The sequence below is a fragment of the Oncorhynchus mykiss genome, chromosome 1 (assembly GCF_013265735.2).
Source record: "Oncorhynchus mykiss isolate Arlee chromosome 1, USDA_OmykA_1.1, whole genome shotgun sequence".
Lineage (NCBI taxonomy): Eukaryota > Metazoa > Chordata > Actinopteri > Salmoniformes > Salmonidae > Oncorhynchus > Oncorhynchus mykiss.
The window spans coordinates 81,981,478-82,006,380 of NC_048565.1; the positions used below are offsets into that span (position 1 = coordinate 81,981,478).

The 24,903-nt window shown below is 42.1% G+C and overlaps 1 protein-coding gene across 5 annotated transcripts in view; it reads left to right on the forward strand.

Moving 5' to 3' along the window:
- LOC110530536 (potassium voltage-gated channel subfamily H member 1-like) overlaps window positions 1-22,176 on the forward strand; it is a 93,536-nt gene extending 71,360 nt beyond the window's left edge. For all 5 annotated transcript variants that reach the window (XM_036986897.1, XM_036986898.1, XM_036986900.1 and 2 more), the window contains 2 exons: window positions 20,224-20,634; window positions 20,745-22,176. In XM_036986897.1, the coding sequence (XP_036842792.1) occupies window positions 20,224-20,634; window positions 20,745-21,194 (861 nt within the window). In that variant the 3' untranslated portion in view covers window positions 21,195-22,176. The remainder of the gene's footprint in view (window positions 1-20,223; window positions 20,635-20,744) is intronic.
- Window positions 22,177-24,903: the final 2,727 nt, after the last annotated feature.

Below are 24,903 nucleotides of genomic sequence, written 5' to 3' on the forward strand. Positions count from 1 at the left end.
GATGTCAGGGTGGATGGTATGAGGGTTTCTGGTGAGGGGAGTGGTCATTTCAATGTCAGGGTGGATGGTATGAGGGTTTCTGGTGAGGGGAGTGGTCATTTCGATGTCAGGGTGGATGGTATGAGGGTTTCTGGTGAGGGGAGTGGTCATTCAGATGTCAGGTTGGATGGTATGAGGGAGATAAAAAGGGCAGGGGGTGTTAGATTGAGTTGAGAGGGGCTTTGTGTGTGTGTGTGTGTGTGTGTGTGTGTGTGTGTGTGTGTGTGTGCTCGTGCTCGTGCTCGTGCTCGCGCTCGCGCTCGCTCCCACAGAGCTTCAGATGGTGTTTGCCAGTTGGTGAAATATGGGTGTGCTGGGTGGGGTGTGGGAGTGGTGGTTGATGGGTACTGTGGTCTGGGTAGGGAGCACACTGCTCTCTCTATACTGCTGTCAGCATGAGTGGTAGAGAGCCAAAGGCCATGCTAAAGAATAAACCAAACAAAATACTGCACACAGGCAGAGGGAGAGGGAGAGAGACAGAATCTACTTCTATGGCTCTGTTAGGCCAAACGAAGGAGTAGAAGAGAGAAAGAGAGGGAGAGAGACAGAATCTACTAATCTGTTAGGCCAAACGAGGGAGTAGAAGAGAGAAAGAGACGCCAATGTTGGGATCACACTTGAATACAAAATATATACAATATATTGTATGTCTCATTTGGTTTAATTCCAACAGATTGGTATGGTATAAGTTAAAACTCTTATCTGGTACAGTTTTTTCATTTGTATCTTCCTTTGCGTTGTAACAGCATTCAGAGAAAAGACGGACATATTAGTGTCACACATCAATGCGTATCATACGTCTAATGAGCCTCTGAAGACGACATGAATACACTACAGCATCAACCTACTTTGTGTTTTGTTATGGCTGAGTGGACCCAGATGCTGATGGCAAGTCTTAGAAGAAGTAACACCCTGTTGGCATCGCCATGGATACAATAAAGTGGTGAGTCGTCCATGCCCATTGATCTATCGAAAGAGAATCAAAATGACACTGCTTGCTTTGCCTTTAGGGGTCTTCTGCTACACATTCAAAGGACTTGGGTTTTGGGTGCAGTATTACTCTGAAAAGACTGTCTTTCAGTTTCAAATTGTGAAAGTGAATTATAAATAGCAATGATAAGCTAACAGATAAAGCACTTTTTTTTATACAACTTCTAATAAAAAGTTGGGTAGCATTTTTATATATATATATATTAAATGACCATGGCTGTTGTTTTGTCTTATGCAGACTGGATTTGCTCTGCGTTAGCTTGAGTGGTTCATGAGGCAGAAGGCTATGTTAGCATAGCGTCCCCATGAGAAAGTAAGGCTTGAGCCATAGGCGAGTTATGAACTTTCAGACCGCGCCATGGGAGTTCCTTACTGACTGAGCACATGTCTGTCCCAAAATACACAAGCACAAATACGCACACCAACACTGTCCGTGCATGTGTGTGTGTTACCATGTCTGTGTACCCGGTCTCTGTCTTTTATCTAAAGATAAAAGTGCAACACTAACACCTCAATACCTCAGGCCACAATTTTTCTTTGTACACAACATTCGTCTTGACTGCTCTGCACAAAGCAAGACATGTCTTGACTGCTCTGCACACAGCAAGGCATTGGTTCCTCCCTTGAGGTGATATGGAATATTAAAGCAAACAAAGCAGACAGCAACAACGAAGAGAGTTAGATAACTATGGTACAGTTAGTGGCGACCCATCATTCATGGCAGGTGGGGCCGAGCCCCACATTTTTAGCAACAAATGGGGCTTGCCTGTTTTGCATGTTATTTTGGCATTAATACGTCATATATCAGTTTGTAAACAATGTAAAAATATATATAATTGAGTTAATAAAACCGCATACGCTCCCGAGTGGCGCAGCAATCTAAGGCACTGCATCCCAGGGTATCACTACAGACACCCTGGTTCGAATCCAGGCTGTATCACAACCGGCCGTGATTGGGAGTCCCATAGGGCGGTGCACAATTGGCCCAGCGTCATCCGGTGTAGACCATCATTGTAAATAAGAATTTGTTCTTAACTGACTTGCCTAGTTAAATAAATAAACATTTATAAACATGGTCTCTTTTTTGTTTTCTTGAGTAAGGCAGCTCCAAAATGCAGGTTTTTCAGTCTAGCTCAGTGCTTTCTGTGGTGGTGGGGCAAGCCAGCAGAAAATACAGAGCGTTGCGCCATGATTGGCCCAATGTTCTGCCACTCATGAGGACACTACGTGACCGCCAAGTCTAAGGGTAGAGCTTGGAAAATCTTAGCTAGCGGTGATCATCATGAATCAAGTCGACAATCAACTGGCAAATCATTTTTAATCTTTTAATCCCCATATGAAGAGAAATTATGAAGAGACATTATAGATAAAACATATTACTCATCGGCCATTGGACATACCCATTCCACAGCAAGTTGGAAATCGCAAATTCAACAATGAGTGGTTTGGAAAAAATCAGTGGCTAACTGCAAGCATTGCAAAGCAACCATTAGCCTTCTATTCAGTGGAGTGGCTGTGTGGTCCCAAATCTTAAGATTAAGGGTCTGTTTTCCTAGTTTAAAATTATAAACATTCAACATTGGCAATGCTGGCAGTGAAGCATGATTTGTGCCGCGCTCAAAACAACTGTTAACTCAGAACTGCAAAATCTGACAAGTGAGTTCAAGACAACTGGGAAGTGTAAAAATGTATTTTTACTACTGGGGAAAATTAGTTTTGAACTTTGATACTAGAGGTTGACCGATTTATGATTTTTCAACGCCGATATTGATACCGATTATTGGAGGACCAAAAAAAAGCAGATACCGATTAATCGGATGATTTTTATATATATTTGTAATAATGACAATTACAACAATACTGAACGAACAATGAACCCTTTTATTTTAACTTAATATAATGCATAAATAAAATCTATTTAGTGTCAAATAAATAATGCAAAAACAGTGTTGGAGAAGAAAGTACAAGTGCAATTTGTGCCATGTAAAAAACGTTTTAAGTTCCTTGCTCAGAACATGAGAACATATGAAAGCTGGTAATTCAATATTCCCAGTTCTTCAATATTCCCAGTTAAGAAGTTTTAGGTTCTAGTTATTATAGGAATTATGATGTGTCGACTATTTCACTCTATACCTTTTGTATTTCATATACCTTTGACTATTGGATGTTCTTATAGGCACTTGAGTATTTCCAGCCTAATCTCGGGAGTTGATAGGCTTGAAGTCATAAACAGCGCTGTGCTTCAAGCATTGCTAAGAGCTGCTCGCAAATGCAGTAAAGTACTGTTTGAATGAATGCTTACGAGCCTGCTGCTGCCTACCACTGCTCAGTCAGACTGCTCTATCAAATATCAAATCATAGACCTAATTATAATAAACACGCAGAAATACGAGTATTTGGTCATTAATATGGTCAAATTCGGAAACTATCATTTCGAAAACAAAACGTTTATTCTTTCAGTGAAATACCTAACCGTTCCATATTTTATCGAACGGGTGGCAACCCTAAGTCTAAATATTGCTGTTATATTGCACAAACTTCAATGTTATGTCATAATTATGTAAAATTCTGGCAAATTAATTACGGTCTTTGTTAGGAAGAAACACAGTTCTCAACGAGCCAGGCAGCCCAAACTGTTGCATATACCCTGACTCTGCTTGCACTGAACGCAAGAGAAGTGACACAATTTCCCTAGTTAATATTGTCTGCTAACATGCATTTATTTTAGCTAAATATGCAGGTTTAAAAAATATACTTTTTATGCTTTTAAGAAAGGCATTGATGTTTATGGCTAGGTACATTTGTGAAATGAATGTGCTTTTTTCACAATTGCGCTTTTGTTAAATCACCACCCGTTTGGCTGTTGAAGTAGGCTGTGATTCGATGAAAAATTAACAGGCACCGCATTGATTATATGCAACGCAGGACAAGCTAGTTAACCTATTAATATCATCAACCATGTGTAGTTAACTAGTGATTATGTGACAATTGATTATTTTTTCAAAGATACGTTTAATGCTAGCTAGTAACTTACCTTGGCTCCTTGCAGCCACAAGGTCCTTTTGACGCTGCACTCGCGCAACAGGTGGTCAGCCTGTCACACAGTTTCCTCGTGGATTGCAATGTAATCGTCCAAAAAGGCCGATTACCGATTGTTATGAACTTGAAATCGGCCCTAATTAATCGGTTGACCTCTATTTGATACAACTCGAAATTGTAAATCTGGAACTCGGGCCTCTTTCTAGAACAATGACCTGAAGATCACTGACATCATCATGATTCAACTTTTTGGGGGAGTTCACAGTTGTTTTGAAAGCACCATAAATCCAGAGAATGGCAGAATTTGACAAAGTTTGATGACAAAATTTTCCCACAAAGGACTGTCGCGCCACCTTCCTATTCAAGTGAGCACAGCACAACAAGGTGAGTCCAAAAATGTATTGTATGCTGCTGCATAAATGATGTAATATGCCAGGGGGATATGTATACTGTAGCTAAGAAAGTAATACTAAGTGTACGTTGTTCCCGTAAACTGTCAGTAGCCCATGTACCTCACCCTAATAATTTGGTATATTTTCACCTCTTAATTTTGCCTACTGTTCTGACTTGGTGGTGCACATGTAGCTATTACGTTGTTTTTGAGAAATGTAATCATCAAACATTTTAAGAGCTTTCATTGTCTGCTTATATGCCCCCTTTATTTATTATATGTTTCTGACTTGGTGTACAGGGAGAACACTGGAAGAACGGCTCATGTTCTGAATTCTGTCGCTGTACATTTCAAATCCGCTTGTCGTCATCCTTATGCCATAGTTTGTACATCTCAATTGTCAGTAGCCATATCAGCTATGTTGTTTAAGGCAGTAAATGAGGTTGAATGAACTGTTTCTCTTCCAGACAAGGCTCCGCTGATAGCCAGGTGTAGCGGTGGTAAGGTGTTGGGACAGCTTTATGTAGGCACTAATAGTTTGTGGGCACCGTTTGTCACCGTTATTGTGCAATTAATGTATTGTTTAGTGTTGTGTAGGGGCTTTGCTGGAATGAATCCCACACAAAAAAAATCCCCCCACCAAGATTTACATGCTAAAATCGCCACTGGGTAAAGTACAATATGTTTGCTTCCCATACTGTACATCCAGTATTGTTGTCTGTATTTGTATCAGATAAATCAGGTGTGTGTGTGTGTGTGTGTACATGTGCATGCCTGTGCAGCCTGTTCGCTCCGACTAGATTTATGATAGTACCCTTTTTTGGAAGCGATACCTATATGATATGTTACAAATGGTCTGGTTACTTAAGACCACAGGTTACTTTAGACAGAAACGAAAGTAGGGAGGTTGGTTGGGGAGGATGGGTGAGCGTATAAGGCACATGTCTATCAAACCAAAGGTTGCGTCTTGAATCGGGTCAGGACAGCTTTAGCATCATAGCTAATTAGCAACTTTAGTTAACCACAACCATACCAATTTGCAACTACTTAGCATGTTTGCTAACCCTAGACTGAACCACGTAAGGCTAACCTGCTAGCTATGTTACATTAACCTGCTAGCTATGTTACATTAACCTGCTAGGTAAGTTACATTAACCTGCTAGCTATGTTAAGCTAATGTGCTAGCTATGTTAAGCTAACTTTCTAGCTAAAGTTAGCCACAAATGTTAACACAACAAGACATATGATACTGTATGACCGCTAAGAAATTATTTTCCAGGGTCATTAGCATTAGGAAAAAATACAATTTGTTCCCTAGACCTAGCTCAATATCAAGGCATTGGATAAGAACGAGACTACAGCATCTGTAAAGTGACCATTAGACTTGTAGGGGCAACAGTTTTTAATACATTTATAATTTATTGTTCTCACGTGTCAATAGAGAACCAAGAGGTGCTACATTTTGTAGAATTTCTGACAATGCTCACATCTTTTTCAGAGTTCAAAACTTGGCCCAGCATCTCCGTTGCTCAGCAACTCAACAACACAGCTGGCCGCCTGCACCAGCCAAGCAGTCAAAAGAAGTGTATGAGATCAAATCTAGGCTACTGTACATAGCTATATGTTGGTATTCAAGCTGAGGTTAATCAATAAATGCATACAGATGATTGTCCAACATGAAACAATGGGTTGGTTGTTAATAGTGAGCTGTTTTTGATAAGCAAATGATTGTGGTTTTGATTAGTTCGCTAGCTAGCCAGCCAGCAGCTGTACTGTAGCTAGCTAGCTAACATAACATTATACATTGTTATGAGAGCACCTCCTCTATGAGTATGAATTAGACTGTTAGAGATGGGTTGAATCCTACACAACCTGAATACACTGTTTGAAGTGCAAGACACCAACATAGCTACTGTAGTAGGTCAAAGCTGTGTGCTGGAAAACCTTGGTAGAGTATGGGTGAAGTAGGTATTGTGGTGCTCATGTGAATTTCCTTTATTTTTAGGCCAATGCCTACTTCTCCCTTAAAACATGTTTTTTTTTGTCTGTAATACTGTACGGTCACTATTCCAGCAGTGCAACGCCACCGACCATTTGTGAATGGCGCTGGAGAGGCTGGCTGACGTTTTACTTGCTCCTAACCAACTGTTATTTAAAAAAAAAAAAAAAAACTTGTAACACTTATTTTGTACATAATATTGCTGCTACAGTCTCTTATGACCGAGAATAACTACTGGACATCAGAACAGCGATTATTCACTACGATCTGGTAGATGCTTCTTCCTTTAACGAGTCTGACGTGAAGGATATACTGCTTTCCCGGGAACAGGCCCAAATCCCCGTAATTTGCGTGAAGAAAAGACCGAGCGTGGAGGTTGAGCTGCCTTCTGAGAATTCGTAGGAGTATTTGAGCGAGTAAACCCCCACTGCCATCCGTTCTATTGGCCAATGTGAAATCATTGTAAAATAAAATCCAGGACCTATGAGCAAGATTAAACTGCCAACGGGACATTAAAAACTGTAATATCTTATGTTTCCCCCGAGTCACGACTGAACGACGACATGAATAACATACAGCTGGCGGGTTTTACACTGTACAGGCAGGATAGAACAGCAGCCTCTGGTAAGATAAGGGGTGTCGGTCTTTTGTATATTTGTAAACAACAGCTGGTGGACGATATCTAAGGAAATCTCAAAGTTTTGCTCACCTGAGGTAGAGTGCCTCATGATAAGCTGCAGACCACACTATCTACCTAGAGATTTCATCTGAATTTTTAGTCGCTGCCTACATACCACCTCAGATCGATGCTGGCACTAAGACCGCACTCAATGAGCTGTATACCGCCATAAACAAACAGGAAACCGCTCATCCAGAGGCGATTCTCCTAGTGGCCGGGGACTTTAATGCAGAGAAACTTAAATCCTTTTGACCAAATTTCTAACAGCGTGTTAAATGTGCAACCAGAGGGGGAAAAACTGTAGGCTACCTTTACTCCACACACAGAGACGAGCACAAAGCTCTCCCTCAACCTCCATTTGGTTAATCTGACCGTAATTCTATCCTCCTGATTCCTGCCTACAAGCAAAAATTAAAGCAGGAAGCACCAGTGACTCGGTCAATAAAAAAGTGGTCAGGTGAAGCAGATGCTAAGCTACAGGATTGTTTTGCTAGCACAGACTGGAATATGCTCCAAAGTGACTGTATGTAAATACCCCAACCAGAAGCCATGGATTACAAGCAACATCCACACTGAGCTAAAGGGTAGAGCTGCCGCTTCAAGGAGCTGGAAGCTTATAAGAAATCCAGCTTTGTTCTCTGACGAACCATCAAACAGACAAAGCGTTAATACAGAGCTAAGATCTTATCGTACTACACTGGCTCCGATGCTCGTTGGAGGGGCAGGGCTGGCAAACTATTACAGACTACAAAGGGAAGTACAGCCGGGAGCTGCCCAGTGACACAAGCCTACCAGATGAGTTAAATTACTTCTATGCTCGCTCCGAGGCAAGTAACACTGAAACATGCATGAGAACATCAACTATTCTGGATGACTGTGATCACGCACTCCGCAGTCGATATGAGTGAGACCTTTAAACAGGTCAATACTCACAGACGGATTACCAGGACTCCGAGCATGCGCTGACCAACTGACCCACTGACATTTTCAACCTCTCCCTGTCTGAGTCTGTAATACCAACATGTTTCAAACCTGTAGCACTCATGTCTGTAGCCATGAAGTGCTTTGAAAGGCTGGTCATGGCTCACATCAACACCATTATCCCAGAAACCCTAGACCCACTCCAATTTGCATACCGCTCCAACAGATCCACAGATGATGCAATCTCTATTGCACTCCACACTGCCCTTTCCCACCTGGACAAAAATAACACCTATGTGAGAATGCTATTTATTGACTACAGCTCAGCGTTCAACACCATAGTGCCCTCAAAGCTCATCACTAAGCTATGGACCCTGGGACTAAACACCTCCCTCTGCAACTGGATCCTGGACTTTCTGACGCGCCGCCCCCAGGTGGTAAGGGTAGGTAACAACATCCGCCACGATGATCCTCAACACGGGGGCCCCTCAGGGGTGCGTGCTCAGTCTCCTCCTGTACTCCCTGTTCACTCATGACTGCACGGCCAGGCACGACTCCAACACCATCATTAAGTTTGCCGATGACACAACAGTCGTAGGCCTGATCACCGACAACGACGAGACAGCCTATAGGGAGGAGGTCAGAGACCTGGCTGTGTGGTGCCAGGACAACAACCTCTCCTTCAATGTGATCAAGACAAAGGAGATGATTGTGGACTACAGGAAAAGGAGGACCGAGCACGCCCCCATTCTCATCGACAGGGCTGTAGTGGAGCAGGTTGAGAGCTTCAAGTTCCTTGGTGTCCACATCACCAACAAACTATCATGGACCAAGCACACCAAGACAGTCGTGAAGAGAGCACAACAAAACCTATTCCCCCTCAGGAGACTGAAAAGATTTGGCATGGGTCCCCAGATCCTCAAAAGGTTCTTGAGCTGCCTGGTATATGGCAACTGCTCGGCCTCCGACCGCAAGGTACTACAGAGGGTAGTGTGTATAGCCCAGTACATCACTGGGGACAAACTTCCTGCCATCCAGAACATCTATACCAGGCGGTGTCAGAGGAAGGCCCTACAAATTGTCAAAGACTCCAGCCACCCTAGTCATAGACTGTTCTCTCTGCTACCGCATGGCAAGCTGTACCGGAGCGCCAAGTCTAGGTCCAAGAGGCTTTGTCGTGGAAATTTCCTCTATTTACCAAATCATGAGAGCAAACCACACACAAGTCAGAGTTAGTTATCACAAAGTCCATCTTTAATTATATGAGCTCTATCACAACCCTGTGACTCTCAGATCAATTCAGTGTCTATCAATGAATTCTCTGAGAGTCCCTTCCACATTTCAACTGAGATCCTTTATAGCAAAGACACACACAGGATAAGACAGCATCGGCATAATTCATCGTTCAGCTTTGTCTCCTAAACTATGTTATTTTCTCAAACTCAGAACCATAAACCAATCCTCCATATCAACAGGCATATATCAAATCCATCCTATCTTGACAAGATCACAGAGACACACTGACTGGCACACAGACATTGTGGAGCCAAGAGGCACACGCTTGACCTCTCCCCTCTCTCCGGCCCAAGCAACTTAGTCTTGACATAGAACAGATACTGCAACCCCGCCACAGTATTATACAAAAATAACATTCTGATGAGAAGTAACTTACAAACATATGATGAATATAAAACATCTTACCTATGTTACAAACTAATTCTGATTATTCCCCAACAGCTTCTATACAGCTTCTACCCCCAAGCCATAAGACTCCTGAACAGCTAATCAAATGCATTGCTCCCCCCCCCCCCCCCCCCCCCCCCCCCACACACATTATTTTACGCTGCTGCTACTCTGTTATTATCTATGCATAGTCACTTTAATAACTCTACCTACATGTACATATTACCTCAATTACTTCGCCTAAACGGTGACCCCGCACATTGACTCTGTACCGGAACCCCCTGTATATAGCCTCTTTATTGTTATTTCACTGCAGCTCTTTAATTATTTGTTACTTTTCTTTCTTTTTATTTTTTTTCTTCTTTTTTTTACTGCATTGTTAAGGGCTTGTAAGTCAGCATTTCACTGTAAGGCCTAAATCTGTTGTATTCGGCGCATGTGACAATATAGTTTGATTTGATTTAACATTTACGAAATGGAGGGATGTAAAATATCATACAAAATATAGGGACCAAAAAAAACATAATATCATGTGAGTGGGTGTGCGACCGGGTTGACTTATGCACGTGTGGGCCTACAGTGCCTTAAGAAAGTATTCATACCTCTTGACTTATTCCACATTTTGTTGATTAATTAAATAGATAGGTAAAGAAAACCAATCTACACACAACACTCCATAATAACGATTACAGATGTGAGTATTTCTGGCCAAGTCTCTAAGAGCTTTGCACACCTGGATTGTGCAATATTTGCACATTGTTCTTCAAGGTCTGGTTGTTCATCATTGCTAGACAGACATTTTCAAGTCTTTCCATAGATTTTCAAGCAGATTTAAGTCAAAACTTGCCACTCAGCAACATTCAATGTCATCTTGGTAAGTAACTCCAGTGTATATTTGACTTTGTGTTTTAGGTTATTGTCCTGCTGAAAGGTGAATTTGTCTCCCAGTGTCTGTTGGAAAGCAGAATGAACTAGGTTTTCCTCTAGCATTTTGCCTGTGATTAGCTCTATTCCGTTTCTTTTTACCAGCATACCCATAACATGATGCAGCCACCACCGCGCTTGAAAATATAAAGAGTGGTACTCTGTGATGTAAAACGCTTTGTATTCAGGACATAAAGCCCATTTTTTTGCAGTTTTACTTAGTGCCGTATTGCGAACAGGATGCATGTTTTGGAATATATTTATTCTGTAAAGGCTTCCCTCTTTTCACTCTGTCATTTAGGTTAGTATTGTGAAGTAACTACAGTGTTGTTGATCCATCTTCAGTTTTCTCCTATCACAGCCGTTAAACTCTGTAACTGTTTTAAATTCACAATCGGCCTCATTATGAAATCCCTGAGTGGTTTCCTTCCTCTCTGACAACTGAGTTAGGAAGGATGCCTGTATCTTTGTAGTGACTGGCTGTATTGATTAGAGGTCGACCGATTAATTGGCATGGCAGATTAATTTGGGCCGATTTCAAGTTTTCGAAACAATCGGTAATCAGTATTTTTAGACACCGATTATGGCCGATTACATTGCATTCCATGAGTAAACTGCGTGGTAGAATGACCATCTGTTACGTGAGTGCAGCAAGGAGCCTAGGTAAGTTGCTAGCTAGCATTAAACTTAGCTTATAAAAACAATCAATCTTTACATAATCACTAGTTAACTACATATGGTTGATGATATTACTAGGTTAACTAGCTTGTCCTGCCGTTGCATATAATCAATGCAGTGCCTGTTAATTTATCATCAAATCACAGCCTACTTTGCCAAACAGGTGATGAATAAACATAATCTTTCTTAAAATCAATACACAGAAGTATAGATTTTTTCAACCTGCATATTTAGTTAAAATAAATGCAATTTAGCAGGCAATATTAACTAGGGAAATTGTGTCACTTCTCTTGCGTTCATTGCACGCAGTCAGAGTATATGCAACAGTTTGGGCCGCCTGGCTAATTGCGAACTAATTTGCCAGAATTTCACATAATTATGACATAACATTGAAGTTTGTGCAATGTAACAGCAATATTTAAACTTAGGGTTGCCACCCGTTCGATAAAATACGTAACTGTTCCGTATTTCACTGAAAGAATAAACGTTTTGTTTTCGAAATGATAGTTTCCGGATTTTACCATATTAATGATCTGAGGCTCGTGTTTCTGTGTGTTTATTATATTATGATTAAGTCTATGATTTGATATTTCATAGAGCAGTCTGACTGAGCAGTGGTAGGCAGCAGCAGGCTCGTAAGCATTCATTCAAACAGCACCTTCCTGCGTTTGCCAGCAGCACTTAGCAATGCTTGAAGCACAACGCTGTTTATGACTTCAAGCCTATCAACTCCCGAGAGTTGGCAATACTACAGTGCCTATAAGAACATCCAATAGTCAAGGTATATGAAATACAAATGGTATAGAGAGAAATAGTCCTATAATTCCTATAATAACTAGAACCTAAAACTTCTTAACTGGGAATATTGAAGACTCATGTTAAAAGGAACCACCAGCTTTCATATGTTCTGAGCAAGGAACTTAAACGTTAGCTTTTTTACATGGCACATATTGCACTTTTACTTTCTTCTCCAACACTGTGTTTTTGAATTATTTAACCCAAATTGAACATGTTTCATTATTTATTTTAGACTAAATAAATGTTATTTATGTATTATATTAAATTAAAATAAGTGTTAATTCAGTATTGTTGTAATTGTCATTATTACAATATATATATATATATATACAGTATATCACAAAAGTGAGTACACCCCTCACATTTTTGTAAATATTTGAGTATATCTTTTCATGTGACAACACTCAAGAAATGACACTTTGCTACAATGTAAAGTAGTGAGTGTACAGCTTGTATAACAGTGTAAATTTGTTGTCCCCTCAAAATAACTCAACACACAGCGATTATTGTCTAAACCGCTGGCAACAAAAGTGAGTACACCCCTAAGTGAAAATGTCCAAATTGGGCCCAAAGTGTCAATATTTTGTGTGGGGACCATCATTTTCTAGCACTGCCTTAACCCTCTTGGGCATGGAGTTCACCAGAGCTTCACAGGTTGCCACTGGAGTCCTCTTCCACTCCTCCATGACAACATCACGGAGCTGGTGGATGTTAGAGACCTTGCACTCCTCCACCTTCCGTTTGAGGATGCCCCACAGATGCTCAATAGGGTTTAGATCTGGAGACATGCTTAGCCAGTCCATCACCTTTACCCTCAGCTTCTTTAGCAAGGCAGTGGTCGTCTTGGAGGTGTGTTTGGGGTCGTTTTCATGTTGGAATACTGCCCTACGGCTCAGTCTCCGAGGGGAGGGGATCATGCTCTGCTTCAGTATGTCACAGTACATGTTGGCATTCATGGTTCCCTCAATGAACTGTAGATCCCCAGTGCCGGCAACACTCATGCAGCCTCAGACCATGACACTCCCACCACCATGCTTGACTGTAGGCAAGACACACTTGTCTTTGTACTCCTCACCTGGTTGCCGCCACACCCGCTTGACACCATCTGAACCAAATAAGTTTATCTTGGTCTCATCAGACCACAGGACATGGTTCCAGTAATCCATGTCCTTAGTCTGCTTGTCTTCAGCAAACTGTTTGCGGGCTTTCTTGTGCATCATCTTTAGAAGAGGCTTCCTTCTGGGATGACAGCCATGCAGACCAATTTGATGCAGTGTACGGCATATGGTCTGAGCACTGACAGGCTGACCCCCCACCCCTTCAACCTCTGCAGCAATGCTAGCAGCACTCATACGTCTATTTCCCAAAGACAACCTCTGGATATGACGCTGAGCATGTGCACTCAACTTCTTTGGTCGACCATGGCGAGGCCTGTTCTGAGTGGAACCTGTCCGGTTAAACCGCTGTATGGTTTTGGCCACCGTGCTGCAGCTCAGTTTCAGGGTCTTGGCAATCTTCTTATAGCCCAGGCCATCTTTATGTAGAGCAACAATTATTTTTTTCAGATCCTCAGAGTTCTTTGCCATGAGGTGCCATGTTGAACTTCCAGTGACCGGTCAGTATGAGGGAGTGTGAGAGCGATGACACCAAATTTAACACACCTGTTCCCCATTCACACCTGAGACCTTGTAACACTAATGAGTCACATGACACCGGGGAGGGAAAATGGCTAATTGGGCCCAATTTGGACATTTTCACTTAGGGGTGTACTCACTTTTGTTGCCAGTGGTTCAGACATTAATGGCTGTGTGTGGAGTTATTTTGAGGGGACAGCAAATTTACACTGTTATACAAGCTGTACACTCACTACTTTACATTGTAGCAAAGTGTCATTTCTTCAGTGTTGTCACATGAAAAGATATACTCAAATATTTACAAAAATGTGAGGGGTGTACTCACTTTTGTGATATACTGTATATATATATAAATCGGCATATAAATTCGGTATCGTATTTTTTTTGGTCCTCCAATAATCGGTATCGGCGTTAAATAATCATAATCGGTCGACCTCTAGTATTGATACACCATCCAAAGTGTAAGAAATAACTTCACCATGCTCAAAGGGATATTCAATGGTCAGCTTAAAAAAGAAAAAAATACCACTACCAACCTACCAATAGGTGCCCTTCTTTGCGAGGCATTGGAAAATCTCCCTGATCTATGTGGTTACATCTGTGTTTGAAAATCACTGCTCGGCTCAGGGACCTTACAGATAATTTTATGTGTGGGGTAAAGAGTAATGTGTGGGGTATTTAACAAATCATGTTAAATACTATTGTTGCACAGTGTCCATGCACCTTATTATGTGACTTGTAGAAGACATTTTTACTCCTGAATTTATTAAAGCTTAATACTTTCTGAAGGCACTGTATATGTGGGCTAGTGACAGAGTTAACGTTACTGTCACGTTATGACCTTAGTTCCTTTGTTTTGTCTTTGTTTTAGTATGGTCAGGGCGTGAGTTGGGGTGGGCAGTCTATGTTCTTTTTTCTATAATTTGGGATTTCTGTGTTTGGCCTGGTATGGTTCTCAATCAGAGGCAGCTGTCAATCGTTGTCCCTGATTGAGGACCATACTTAGGTAGCCTGGTTTCACCTTTGAGTGGTGGGTGATTATTTTCTGTTCTGTGTATTCATCGTACAGGACTGTTTCGTTTCGTTCGTTGTCGCTTTATTGTTTTGTTCTTTAGTGTTCTGAGTTATAATAAATATCATGAACAATTACCACGCTGCGCATTGGTCCTCCGATGCCATGATTACCCCCCCCTATGATGAGAGTCACTGGCTTAACCTAAATTAAGCTTGCCTCCTTACATAAAATAAAAAATACCCAATTGACGTGAAGCTTTTGTTCTCTGAAGCAGCCAGCTGGCAATTCAGCAGCTCACTGAATAATAGATGCCAAGCCACATCTCTGACTTCGATGTTCATGACACCATCATTTCGCTTGGGGGTTGGAGGCTTAGAACCCTGTAGAGAGATCTGATATTTAACGCATTACTTGGTAAGAGGAATTATAATAGCAGAAAATGTTTGGGATTTATATTGTGCAGATTTTAGCATGTAAATCTTGGTGGGGCAAAGTGCCGCAATTTTTTTGGGGCAGCAAAACAGTTCATTCAGCCTCATTTACTGCCTTTGAAAAACATTGATGCTGACATGGCTGACTTGCTTAAACAAATGTGGTTTCACTGACAATTGAGATGTACAAACTATGGCATAAGTGAACAATGAGCGGATAAGAGGCAATCCGAGCTAGGACGGACGTAGTTATCGCTCTTACATTATTCTCCCTGTACACCAAGTCAGAACTGTAGGATAAATAAAGGGGGCATATAAGCAGACAATGAAAGCACTTACAATATTCAACGATTAAATTTCTCTAAAACAGGCTATAGGTTACATGTGCACTACCAAGTCAAAAAAGTAGGCTAAGTTATGAGGGGGGTAAGGGACCAAATTATTAGGGTGAGACACATGGGCTACTAACAGCTTACTACACAATATACACTTATGTATTCTGTGGCCACGAAAGTAATGCTATCTCCCTGGCATATTACATCATTCATGCAGCAACTTACAAGACATTTTTAGACTTACCTTGTTGTGCTGTGCTCACTTGAACAGGGCGGTGGCGCGGCGGTCCTTTTGGGCTCTAGAAAGAGGCTGCAGTTCCCCACTTTCCGAGTTGGATGATCGTTGAAAATTATTTTCCCAGTCAAAGGTAGTTTCTTTCAGAGTTCCCAGTTGTCTTGAACTCACTGAAGTCTGATATTTCCCAGTTCCGAGTTTCCAGTTGTTTTGAACGTGGCAGAAGTCATGCTGGATTGACAGCATGGCCAATGTATTCAAACTTTAGCAATTTGATATCACGAAATTGGGGAGAAAAATAGGGTAAAAACATAAAGGATAAACATTCACATACAACGCCATGGGCCAGAAGTTACAATCTTGTCTCTTATCTGCAACTCTCCTACCGAAGGTCGAGAGCCAAGCCGCACTGCTTCTTGACACACTGTTCGTTTAACCCGGAAGCCAGCCGCACCAATGTGTCGGAGGAAACACCACCGAGCTGATGACCGAGGTCAGCTTGCAGGTGCCCGGCCCACCACAAGCAGTTGCTTAGAGCACCATGAGACAAGGAAATCCTGGTCGGCCAGACCCTCCTCTAACCCAGACGATGCTGGTCGCACATCCTGGTTCAAACCCAAGGCTGCAGTCGTGCCTCAGCATTCATGGATTTTGCCATTTCTAACTTCTTGTGTAATGGTTATGTCCAATGGCCGATGAGCACCAATACGTTATATAATCCATCATTTCTCTTCATATGACAAGGATTGAATATGATTTGCTAGTAGATTGTTGACTTGATTCATGATGACGACTGCTTTTTTAGCTTGCCAGCTATCATTTTGAAAGTATGATGTTAACATGATCAGTCCAATCCAAGCTTGCCAGCTATCGTTTTGAAAGTATTATGTTGACATGATCAGTCCAATCAAAGCTAAGGTAGATATAACATTATTTGAAGTAATTTTATCTGTTGCCAATGACCTTGAGCCTTTTAAGAATGGCACTTCTATTGTAAGTCTATGGCAGCACCCAAGGGCTTGAATTTTCAAGCTTTACTCATAGTGTCCCCTTGAGTGACAGAACACTGAGTCAATCATGGCTCAACTAGAGAACATTACCAACCCCTACACTCCGTATTTTCCACTGGCTGCCCCAACACCACAGAAAGCACTGAGCTAGGCTAAAACACCTGCACATTTTTTTTTCTCAATTTAATCAATCTACACACAATACCCCATAAAGACAAAGCAAAAACAGGTTTTTAGACATTTTAGATAATTTATTAAAAATGAAAAACAGATATACCACATTTACATAAGTATTCAGACCCTTTACTCAGTACTTTGTTGTATCACCTTCGGCAGCAATTACAGCCTCGAGTCTTCTTGGATATAACGCTACAAGCTTGGCACACCTGTATTTGGGGAGTTACTCCCATTCTTCTCTGCGAATCCTCTCAAGCTCTGTCAGGTTGGATGGGAAGCGTTGCTGCACAGCTATTATTAGGTCTCTCCAGAGATGTTTGATCGGTTTCATGTCCGGACTCTGGCTGGGCCACTCAAGGACATTCAGAGACTTGTCCCGAAGCCACTCATGCGTTGTCTTGGCTGTGTGCTTAGGGTCATTGTCCTGTTGGAAGGTGAACTTTTGCCTGAGTCTGAGGTCCTGAGCACTCTGGAGCAGGTTTTCATCAAGGATCTCTGCTCTTGCTCAGTTCATCATTCCCTCGATCCTGACTACTCTCCCAGTCCCTGCCGCTAAAAACCATCCCCACAGCATGATGCTGCCACCACCATGCTTCACCGTAGTGATGGTGACATGTTTCCTCCAGATGTGACACTTGGTATTCAGGCCAAAGAGTTGAATCTTGGTTTCATCAGACCAGAGAATCTTGTTTCTCATGTTCTGAGAGTCTTTAGGTGCCTTTTGGCAAACTCCAAGCAGGCTGTCATGTGCCTTTTACTGAGGAGTGGCTTCTGTCTGGCCACTCTACCATAAAGGCCTAATTGGTGGAGTACTGTATTGGCTGTCCTTCTGGAAGGTTCTCCCATCTCCACAGAGGAACTGTGAAGCTCTGTCAGAGTGACCATCGGGTTCTTGGTCACCTCCCTAATCTAATCAAGGCCCTCCTCACCCAATTTCTCAGTTTGTCCGGGCAACCAGCTCTAGGAAGAGTCTTGGTGGTTCCAAACTTCTTCCATTTAAGAATGATGGAGGCCAATGTGTTCTTGGGGACCTTCAATGCTGCAGACATTTTTTTGGTACCCTTCCCCAGATCTGTACCTCGACACAATCCTGTCTCTACGGTCAATTCTTTCAACCTCAAGGCTTGGGTTTTGTTCTGACATGCACTGTCAACTGTGGGACCTTATATAGTATGTGCCTTTCCAAATCATGTCCAATCAATTGAATTTACCGCAGGTGGACTCCAGTCAAGTTGTAGAAACATCTCAAGGATGATCAATGGAAACAGGATGCACCTGAGCTCAATTTCAAGTCTCATAGCAAAGGGTCTGAATACTTATATAAATAACTTATTTCTGTTTTTGCAAAAATTTTAAAAATGTGTTTTCGCTTTGTCATTATGGCGCATTGTGTGTACATTGCTAGGAATTTGTATTTATTTAATCAATTTTAGGATAAGGCTGTAACATAACAGAATGTGGGTAAAGGGAAGGTGTCTGAATACTTTCAGAATGCACTGTATATATATTTTTTTTAGCTAAACAGGTGGGGCTCTGTCCCACCTGCCCTGTTGTGAAGTAGTTTAACAAACTACTAATGATAAACCAGCAGATTGGACTTTTGGGTAAAACTTTTCTACAAGCTTGCAGGTATAATGATTTATAACTTGTTATAAGCATATATGCATTTCGCATATGTCTGCAGGGTTTGGGGTTTCGCTCAAATGTAATAGTTTTCAAATGCAATCTAGAATGTGCTGCTAAATCTTTGTCTCCATAGATGTGAGGATAGCCATTCTAATCTATTTGATGTTTAATATTTCAGTCTTTGTGTGTGTGTGTGTGTGTGTGTGTGTGTGTGTGTGTGTGTGTGTGTGTGTGTGTCCAGTGAATCAATAAGTACATTTTTGCAATGAACATCATAAGATGAGCTCATTTTCATCAATACTTTGTTTAATATCTCCTGTTTGAACACTGATTGCCTGTAGTTCATATTTTTCAACTCCATTGCATATATTATCCATCTTTCTCTACCTCTTTAGCTCTCGCTTTCCCATAGACTTCCAGTCATTGCGCTAACGCTAGTTAGCATTGGCTCGCAAAGCTGCCTCTTTCTTCATACTGAAACACAGAGACATACAAATGGCATTTTCAAGTTCATCTGGCTCAAGTAGAAAAGAGTCTCATTGCCATTAAAGTATCCCTTTAATGAGGAAATCAATCTCAGACCTTTATTTTTTATGTATCATGGCCATATTTTGATTTATTTTTATCAATATTGTTTTGCCTTTGCACAAGTCATGGGAGCGTTGCTTTGAAAAACATGCCCTGTCAATATCATGTTGACTTATGATTTTGTCTAAATGTATTGTGTACGTAGACTTTTGTAAATATTGCATGTCGAAAAAATATTGTCAACTGTGACTTACTAATTGATTGCTATCCAATTGTCTAATTGAAATGACCAATTATTGCCAATTGTTGTTCACTCAAACTTGTATGAATAGAGACTGCAGGAGTTTTCTCACACAGCACACCCTAGAAAAAGACCTAGTTGAAACGTTAGGTGTTTGCGCTGGCTCTAAATAAATGAAAATACGAAGCATAGAACTTTGATATTTTGCGTGTGCTTTTCCTTATGAATATCTATTTACAAATCCTAAGAAATGTGTTGACCATGAATGGTTAAAGTAATGTAATTTGTGGGACAACATGGACAACATTTGCTGTGTAAAATAGAGTATCAACATAAATATAACAATCTTTTTCTAAATTTCACCCAGAATAATAAAAAATAGATGCTTTGTGTTTTGGTTAAAGTTCTGCTAAAGAATGATTGAGTCGTTTATATTTCCTTTGAGGGATTCCTTAAAAGGCATTATTTGCTGTGTTTTCAGTCTGATGGGATTAAATTAGTAATGCACTGTACCTGCACTTCCATGCTTACCTACTATAGATACTTACCTGTGTGCTAGTCTTAACTGTCAGAGAAGCTCATCATCGAACAGAACTGAATTTGGTGCAGAAACACATTGATGTTTTTTTCACTTACCTAAACTTAGTTGATTGACCCAATTTTATTTAATTTTTTATTTTATTTGAAAGGTTTATTGTTTATTCTGGTTTATTGGTTAGTTTCAGCAATCTCCGGATAGCTTAGCATAATGTGGTTAGACATACCACCCAATGCACAACATGAGCTACATAACACAGGATGGAGTTCATAGTTGAATTGAACTAATCAAGAGCCTGTTGTCTCTCTACAGATTGTGTTCAGAAAGATCAGCGATGTGAAACGAGAGGAGGAGGAGCGCCTGAGACGAAAGAATGAGGCGCCCCTCAACCTCCCGCCGGACCATCCGGTCCGTCGGCTCTTCCAGCGGTTCCGGCAGCAGAAGGAGGCCCGTGTACATCAGGAGCGGGCTGACCCATCCGATGACCTGGAGAGAGGCCAGACCGTTTATGTTGAGCCCATTCCCATCCATGAAATCATCACCACCACCAGCATTGTCACCGTCACCGAAAGTCCAGCCACGCCCATTCCTTCAATTTCCATCTTGGCGTCCACAACCTCCGGCCCCTCAGAAAAAGCCCAGCTCCAGGCCCCATCTCTCCAATTGTCCGAGCCAGCCAAGGTCAAAGGCTGGGGTCGCTTCAAGGAGTCCAACTGGAACAAGGTATAACGAGAAACATAACATATTTAGACCAGGATTCCCAACCTCCGATTGAATCCTGGCATTAGCTCTCCAGCCATCTGCATTAATACATTATATTCTTAATTTCCAAGGTGTCCAAAGCCGAGTCCATGGAGACGCTACCCGAACGGACCAAGGCAGGGGCAGCCCACGAGTCCCAGACCTCGCTCAAGAAAACCGGCTCGTGCGACAGCGGCATTACCAAGAGTGATCTGCGCCTGGACAACGTGGGGGACGGCGCCCGAACCACGGGCAACACGCCACAGGACCGCAGCCCTGTGGTACCCCCTGAGGTGACCAAGCAGCACGCCTTCTACCCTATCCCAGAGCAGACTCTCCATGCTTCCCTCCTGGAGCTCAAGCTGGAGCTCAAAGAAGACTTGAAGGCCTTGAACACCCGCATGGCCGGCCTGGAGATTCAGCTAGCAGAGGCTCTGAAGCTCCTCAAGGCTCAAAGGAGAGCTCCCAGCTCCCCCAAGCCTCTCTTTGAAATCTCCAGACCCACCTCGCCAGACTCGGACAAGGAGGACATATTTTCGTAGAAGCAGAGGGGCTTATGTTGAGTGTGTGAAGATGGTTAACAGATTCAGAAAATCTTTATTGTCCCAATGCTGGGCAATTTGGTCATAGGGTCAGAGATGTTGCAAGTTGTTGGCGTGTCTCAGCTGAGGCCATTGCTTAGCCCTCAACTTGCTGATGCCTGTGAAAAGCAGCAGATGATGATGCCCCAATGCTGTTAATTTTAAGAGAACCTGGTGGTTTTACCCCTGTGGGCCATGGAACCTTGGAGTTGAGCCTGTTGGTCACTTTGAGGATTCTGGGGTGAGTGCGGTGAAAGGGTTTCAAGGCACAGTGCAGTGACCTTAAGACCACCATGGGTTTGGCTACCCTCTGTGACCTACAGACACAGGTTCACACCTATACTCCTGTACGCTTGTGTTGTGCTAGTCTGCTCGCGCACATCGGCTGTATATTTTGGTAGAGACAATTTTTTTTTACCAGTCTATGGAGTAAGAGCAGAGCAGCAATGAATGTTGTATTGTTCATCTTCATTATCCTTGTAGATCTCCAGTGGGATCACTATCTATCAGTGGTTCTCAGATTATCTATAAGGGGTGAATACATATTTTACTTTCTTTGTGCCACCAGTGTACAATAGATTCTGTATGTATTCACAATGTCATTCTATCACCCTGTAATACTTTACAAGACTTTCTGTATACACTATATATATATAAAAGTATGTGGACACCCTTTCAAATTAGTGGATTCGGCTATTTCAGCCACACCCGTTGCTAACAAGTGTATAAAATTGAGCACACATCCATGCAATCTCCCTAGACAAACACTGGCAGTAGAATGGTCTTACTGAAGAGCTCAGTAACTTTCAACGTGGCACTGTCATAGCATGCCACTTTTCAAACAAGTCAGTTAATCAAATTTCTGCCCTGCCCTGGTCAACTGTAAGGGCTGTTTTTCATGGTTCAAGCTAGGCTCCTTAGTTCCAGTGAAGGGAAATCTTAACTCTACAGCATACGATGACATTCTAGATGATTCTGTGCTTTCAACTTTGTGGCAATAGTTTGAGGAAGGCCCTTTCCTGTTTCAACATGACAATGCCCCCGTGCACAATGCGAGGTCCATACAGAAACGGATGCCGAGATCGGTGTGGAAGAACTCGACTGGCCTGCACAGAGCCTTGACATCAACCCCGTCAAACACCTTTGGGATGAAATGGAACGCTGACTGCGAGCCAGGCCTAATCACCCAACATCAGTGCCCGACCTCACTAATGCTCTTGTGCCTGAATGGAAGCAAGTCCCTGCAGCAATGTTCCAACATTTATAAATGCAAAAAGGCTATACATGCATTCAACACAGGTGGTACTGCACATTGAGCTTTGTACTTGCTATAAATCATTCAATATAGATATTGCTCCTGGCATACTATCAATGCATTCATAAACACACAGGAGGTTCACAGAATATATTACTTTGGGTTTGTTTTTCCAACTTTACTACTGTACTCTGTGTCATCGTCTTCTTTAAACCTGATGGAGGAGGCTGTGTTCACCAATCAGAGCTCAGAGCTTAGCCTATCAATCTTCTGGTCTGTGCACAGAGAACCCTGACTGGCTGATTGAAGAACAGCTTGGTCTTTATAAAGAACTCAAACTCCAACCCCCTTTCAGACTGACCAACCATCACCGAATGTCTTAGCAGTTCTCTATTCAATATGATATCCATAACCAAGTAACCAACAACCAACCACCTTTTGTTGACTGCTTGGTCAGTGTTCTTGGCCGATGGTTCCAGTGCTGGGAATGTCTCTGAACTGTTTCAGTTGCACTAACAACACTCCACCTCGCCATGTTGTGCTGTTTGCATGTGGAGGAGGTTGCTTTATTTAGCTGATTCTTCGTTTTTTTTCATCTAACCGATGACATTTGTAACTGTGTCTTCCTACAAAAAAAGACTTCACTGCAAAGCATGACTTGCTGCATGACTCGCATTGTTAAACATACATTCATTTCAGTACTGTATAGTACTGTGAACTCCATTGCTGAATATCAAAGGCAGACATAACTTTGAGGCCTGTGAATTAGTAATCAATGTTTTAAATAGCACAGATACAGGACATGTAGATTACCTTCTGTCACTAATTGGAAACTAGCAGTGCCAAAGTTCTGAACCACTGTGTTCACATCTTCAGTGACTTTAACATAACTAATCACATCCTAGCAGTGTCATCTTTTTTATTTTTTTTATTTTTTTTTGAATCTTACCCCTTTTTCTCCCCAATTTCGTGGTATCCAATTGTTGTAGTAGCTACTATCTTGTCTCATCGCTACAACTTCCGTACGGGCTCGGGAGAGACGAAGGCTGAATGTCATGCGTCCTCCGATACACCAGCGTGCATCCAACCCGGAAGCCAGCCGCACCAATGTGTCGGAGGCTACACCGTGCACCTGGCAACCTTGGCTACCGGCCCGCCACAGGAGTCGCTGGTGCGCGATGAGACAAGGAGATCCCTACCGACCAATCCCTCCCTAACCCGGACAACGCTAGGCCAATTGTGCGTCGCCCCACGGACCTCCCGGTCGCGGCCGGTTACGAAGGAGCCTGGGCGCGAACCCAGGGACTCTGATGGCACAGCTGGCGCTGCAGTACAGCGCCCTTAACCACTGCACCACCCGGGAGGCCCAGCAGTGTCATCTTAATATACAGTATGATGATGATGATCTTGCTGTTAACTGATGCCAGAGTTCCTCCTGTGACTATACGGGACTAACTGGCATTCGTGCCCGGTCTCTTGCATGCAACAAGACAGTGTTAGCCTGTATTCAAGCCTCGGCATTAGTTTGGGTAGCTAACGTGAGTCTTCAGGTCTCTGGCAAGGTTACCAATCCTGTGAGTGGGGTTCACTAAACCAGCTTCAGTACATTTATATGTAGTTCATTATCAGTCTTAAGGGAGGTCTCCACGGTTCAGTGTTCCCATTGGGCTACATAACGCTACATAATGGCTACATTGGGGTACATAATGGCTGCATTGTGCTACAAATTCCGCAGATGGCTACAAACATAGACAGCCGCAACACTGCACTCAATTAATTATGTAGTAAAAAAGCAAAAACTCATATCTCTGCTGTAACTGCCTGCGATTACGATGAGTGAACAAAATCCAACCCATATCGTGATCGTATTACATTAGGCTACATTTTGATGATTTGTTCATGCTGCAATCTGAAGGAAACTACGACTTATGAATGTTACCATGTTTATCTTTCACCATACACAACATGGAATGTGGAGGGTCTTCACTTACAGACAATATTAGCAATAATTATGAAGAGTATAATTACGATCCTGGACAGATATTAATTGTAGTCAACAGAAGCACACTACGTAAAGCCAATATGTATAGTGCTTTATGACTTGTCATATGCATATATGACCCTTCAAAATGTGTTGTCATAGGCTATGTTATACATTTATATTAAGCATTTCTTTCTGAAAATAGCTGTTATGTATTAAGGATCACTATAAGATAAGACATTGTAAGGATCATATGCATATTGCAAGTCTTATAATGCATTATAACAACATCATGCATTATCCGTGTTGGCGTTAAGTAAAGTGGTACCCTGTAACCTATACAGTTATGATTGTTTACTGCTGACCCGAATGACCCCTATTGGTGTCAATGTGTTACTATTTTCTAGTAAATTGGAAACAAATGCACACACTTT